General features: G+C 40.6%; 1 protein-coding gene across 4 annotated transcripts in view; it reads left to right on the top strand.

Annotated features, from left to right (window-relative positions):
* Positions 1–5,000, top strand: part of LOC138060772 (uncharacterized) — a 31,872-nt gene that overhangs the window by 3,094 nt on the left and 23,778 nt on the right. For 2 of the 4 annotated variants that reach the window (XM_068906634.1, XM_068906631.1), the window contains exons 1-2: positions 2,361–2,501; positions 3,894–4,262. In XM_068906634.1, coding sequence (XP_068762735.1) covers positions 2,376–2,501; positions 3,894–4,262 — 495 coding nt within the window. In that variant the 5' untranslated portion in view covers positions 2,361–2,375. Of the gene's footprint in view, positions 1–2,360; positions 2,502–3,893; positions 4,263–5,000 lie in introns of those variants that run through there. The other 2 variants (XM_068906632.1, XM_068906633.1) reach the window with 2 other exon arrangements.

The raw sequence follows: 5,000 nt of genomic DNA, 5'->3' as shown, positions 1-5,000 counted from the left end.
CGTTCATTAGGGACCTTAGCGAGGACGAAGACGACGGCCACGAGAACGTTGTCTAAAATATTCTTGTAATAATTGCAGGTCACCCGTTAAGGAAATTGTGTAAAAAAAAATTGGTGAGAACGGTGGTGTGGGAAGTTCGTGTAAGCGAAGTCAGGCATGTTTTTATGTTTTCTTTGACGGTTTACTAGACATCCGCATGGTACTACAAAATAAACGAAGAATACCAAACATACAAAAGTTACAAAATACAAAAGCGGAAGGTAAAGAAGCTACATAAAAGAAAGCGAAGGAATGTAAAACGTAATATGTAGATTTAGCCAAGCTTAAAAGTGGAGCTCCTTAAGCCCGTTTCAAACGTCGAACTTTAAGCATTGTGCGACGTATCATCTCACTAAAGACAAAATCAACAATAGAACAAACGAAAGTTACAATTAATGATCACTAATCAATACGTGGACGCGACATACACGAATAAAATGAACAATGATAGGGCAGATGGCCATTGCTATAGCTTTGCTTGAATTTACGATCTTGGATGTTCGGTGACCCCTACTTTTCTTTTCAGAAACAGATTTTATTTACAATTATCTCCACATTAATTGTCCAAAACTGAACAAAAAAACCAATGTGGGAAGTTAAAATTTCACGTTTTCTGTCCTCGGGACATGGAATCCTGCCATCTTCCGGCTGCGAGGCGCAGGAAACTATGGTCGCTAAATGCGAACCTCAACAGTTAACTTAATTCACTTGATGGGTCCACTTAAACAAAGTTTGGTAGAGAACATTTCAATTCAAAGATGTAATTGCAATATTTTTGGGCTTACAGACATTGTGGCCGTATTCGCTAAAGAAGCCGGATTTTTCAGATTTAGGGTGTTCTTCCGGACAAGTTCTCTCCAAAACGAAGTCGGTCACCCCCCATTTTTTTCACATTTCTGGCATTACTAACTCATCATCCTTCAATGGTAAAGTTTTCCGGAAAAAATCAATGTTAGAAAATTTTCGCGCGAACGTCCTTAAATAAGATTTGGGTGCTTTAAACAAACTTCTGAAACACAAGCTACTGAGATTTCGCCCTAATTTTACGAGAACTCATTGCGAATACGTGTTTATAACATAAGGGCAAAATCTTCTTGTCACTGTCGAGGCACAACAAAAACCAGTTGAGCAAACGAATTAAAAAAGCACATGTTCGCTCGCATTTCAGAGGAAAACAAAACAACACCTCACCTTTTTCTTTATGCACAAACGCGTACAGATCATTGTTATTAACACCAGTTGCCATTAACAATTCAATTTTTATTCCTGAAGAACAGGAAGAACCAATTAAACCACCATTTAAAAATATGCATCCACTTCAGATAACGCATCCGTAAAAAAACGGTTTAGTGCCCAAGGAAAGAATTTGTGTGCTAAGTATGAGCTATTACTGGTATTCTGTTTTGTCGTTGTCGTTCTCTTTCGCTCAGTCCTTTCGTTTCTGTTCTAGACATAGGTTCTCCAGGCATCATGTAACCTTGTCAGAGCTTCTAAAGATATGTCAAAAATTGCAATACAGAGAAAAAAGAGGCTCTAAGAAAATTAAAACTAAACACTCAGCTTTAAGTTCACATCCCGCCGATGCTTGACTTGAATGAATGCGTAGCTACCAGTGTGGACCACAGATATCATGATATGTCAAACTGGATTTAAACCAGCGAAAAAGGCAGAAAGAAAACATCTTCCAAACCGTTTTCCACCCGAACACGGAAAGCGTTTGAGTGTGTAAAAACTTTAGTTGAGATATAGTATGGCCGTGTAGCCGCGTCAAGCCATAGAAAGCGCGCGAAAAGTGAAGCCTCGCTTATGTTCAGGTGAGTTCACCTAGGTTGAGCCTGCAATCCCATCGAAAACCAGTACCTGGTCAGCGGTCAACTTAAAAAAACAAACAGCTGACCTCGGTGAGCTTAAGCTTGAGCCCGCGATATGGTCATGTGATACTGGTCAGCGAATACCTTACCTTTTGACAGGTGTCAATTAATCAAAAGATGGATGTCTAATATCAAAGATGTATGCTGTAAACTAGCATGATACTTTTCACATTGGCATACATGGAGGGGTGGACGGACGGACGTACGTACGTATGTACGGACGGTTGATGACGTCATGGTTATAAAACCAAGATTTCTCGCATCGTTGGTTACCATATTTTCTTACCAATGGTGCTCCGCGCGCGCACGCCTTCGGCGCGGGCGGAGCTCCGCTGTCATAGATTTGTGCTATGCAGAAACCCGCTTGAAAAAAAACACCTTTTAGACGAGAAATAATTTCATCTCGATGGAGTAATATTAATCTGTAGTGTTTTTTTTAAGATAAGGAGCATCATTGGCAGAAAAATGGACATCTGTGCCAAAAACGAATTCCTTCCACTATTTCAGGTAGCATGGATGGCGGGGTGTTGGAAGCACCTTTCACCAATGTGGTCTGGGTTCGATTCCCAGACTGGCTTGAATTGGCTGCACGTGAGGGTTGAGTTAATTGGTTTTCTACTCTGCTCCAGGAGGTTTTTCTCTGGGTTCTCCGAGGAAAAAAAACAACCGTCAATTTGATGTCATGAAATAGGCAGCGTTTACACGAACGCGATTTCACATCGACACGGTTTCATGACTTCGAAACCGCCTCAAAATCGATGCGGTTTGGAAGTGTTTACACGGAACCGTTTTCGCCAGAAAATCCAAGTCGTGATGGGAAAGCGAGGGCTGCACTACGTGCTAAATTCACTATTTTGAATTGAACAATGCAAATTTCGCGCCAAAATAGTAACCGTAATCAAATCGATGCGGTTTCGCTGTTTACACGACAGATGAAACCGCATCGTTTTAAAAAACGCTCCACTTTAGGCAGCCGTTTCAAATCGACACGGTTTCGATAAGCCTCGATCTGTGTCGTGTAAACAGAATTACAAAGGAATCCGTGTTCGTGTAAACGCTGCCTTGACTTCTGCACAGGGACCCCACTTAGTGCACCGTCCTTAAATACAGTTGACACTTTAAATAAAGTTCGTTGGTTATTATTACTATTTATAAAGTTGGATAAATATTTTCTTCTGATCTCATAATGATGATCACAACCAGACTTTGAAAACTTGGAAGCTTGAAGACTTCGGAAAACTGGTTTTTGAAAACGTATTGCTATGACAACACGCAACATCTTCCCTTTCATTATTTAATCCAGTAGAACTGAAGAAAAGGTATCCATATGTAGCCCCTAAGAAGTCAAAGTTTCATCTATATTTTTCCGCATTTTTGTCGCTGAAACAAAATCGTAGAGAACTAGCCAAAAAAAAAAAAAAAGAAAAAAAACAGGAAAAAGTATGTTCTAAAAGTTCAGGTGCTCGCGTTCTCCACATAACCTGAAATTTGCTCAAAACACGTCGTTGTCGGGGCGACAACGGCGTAGAAATGTACACAAATGTAAAACGCGAGGGCATGCAGGGCGTGCAGAACTTTTTGCTCCATTTGTTTGTGGCGTTCTCGCAGTAGACATCGTCGTTGGCCTTCCTTAAGCTCACCATTATCACTTCGTGACGTCATATAGAATACACCCAGTCCTCTCTCTACTTCGGTCGCGGGACAAACAGTTGCAACTGCCAATTTTGTCTCAACTAACTGTTGTATTGAATGTAAGGAGAAACGTAGACTCGGAAAAATATCCGAGTCCCAGATGGGATAGATATTTTTCGGATATTTTTCCGAGTCTACATTTCTCCTTACATTCAATATCGTTGTTGTTTCATCGTTAACACACTAACTTTTGTAATGTTGAAATATGATTGTAATGTCTTTCCTTTAAAACTAGCTGCACAAAACTGAAAATTTCTTTGATGACCTTTGAAAATCACTTGTTTCTTATAGTGCAAGGAAATATTGCAGACCCTGATGGCTCTGAGAAAATCATTTAAGGTACACGTGACTTTTGGAGACTCCAAACGTATCCTTACTCTTAACAAGGGCGAGGGGGTACCAGAGCTTCGTTATAACTTTCTGCGCGAGTTTTCTGATGAGCTCTCGGATGACGTTCCTCCAACCAATATCAAGTTTCAACGCTACAACGAGACATTCAATGATTACGAAGACTTGAAACTCGACGCAAAATTGACGGAGAATGTGAAGCTACACGCACATTTTACCAAAAAAATGAACGAGAAGAAGATGGATTTCATGGTCTCCCAGATCCCCTGCAGTGGAGAAAGCCCCTTTGAACTAGCTCTCCAACAAAGAAAGGTGAGGATATTAAGAGCTAAGTCGTAGAATAATCTCGGAATTACTGAAACGAAGGTCTGACTCTCTCACTTGTTTATCACGTTTAAGCCCTAGCATGCAAGTCTCGTTTGACAAAACCCAGGGAATCGAATATATACATGGCTAATTTGTACTTACGAAATGAATAAAAATGGATCTCATTGCTCTCTCCCTCTCGCATTGATTCTCTGCCCACATCGCTAACACCGTTGCTCTTTTTCGTCCCAGCGTTCCTCTTTCTATCTCTTCGTCCTGTCCTTTTTTCCAGATCCCGCTCGGCTTTTTCTGGTATTACAATGATATGCCACTCGCAGCTTTCCTTGAACTCCGATCCACTGTAAACCTCTGGATTACTTGTCCCTGTTCTTGAACAGTGAGTTAGCGTGTCAAGTTGCTAATTCACGCCTTGAAAATTATATTTATCTTGAACTCTGGCGGACTATTTACATAACAATGTTAAGCAATTATATCCACGTGCCGTTCAGAGATCCCTGTTTTACTACTCTTAAACAACCCCATCCCTTTAATAATGGTAACCGTAACCCTAATTACGACTAAAGAAACTGTTTAGGCTGAAGGTTAGTCGCTGTGGTAGTTTTAGGTTTATCCAGTATCGCTGTGATCTGTGACCTGCTTTTCCTTCTTTCTCCGTGCGGTACACTTATATTAAGTTCATTGCATAGAAGAGTGTAATAACGGTCAGTGTAAAATGCAGACTGA

Source organism: Montipora capricornis, chromosome 8 (assembly GCF_036669925.1).
Source record: "Montipora capricornis isolate CH-2021 chromosome 8, ASM3666992v2, whole genome shotgun sequence".
In the NCBI taxonomy this organism is placed as follows: Eukaryota; Metazoa; Cnidaria; class Anthozoa; order Scleractinia; family Acroporidae; genus Montipora; species Montipora capricornis.
The sequence above is the reverse complement of the archived record's forward strand: the minus strand, read 5'-3'. Positions and strand labels throughout refer to the sequence as shown.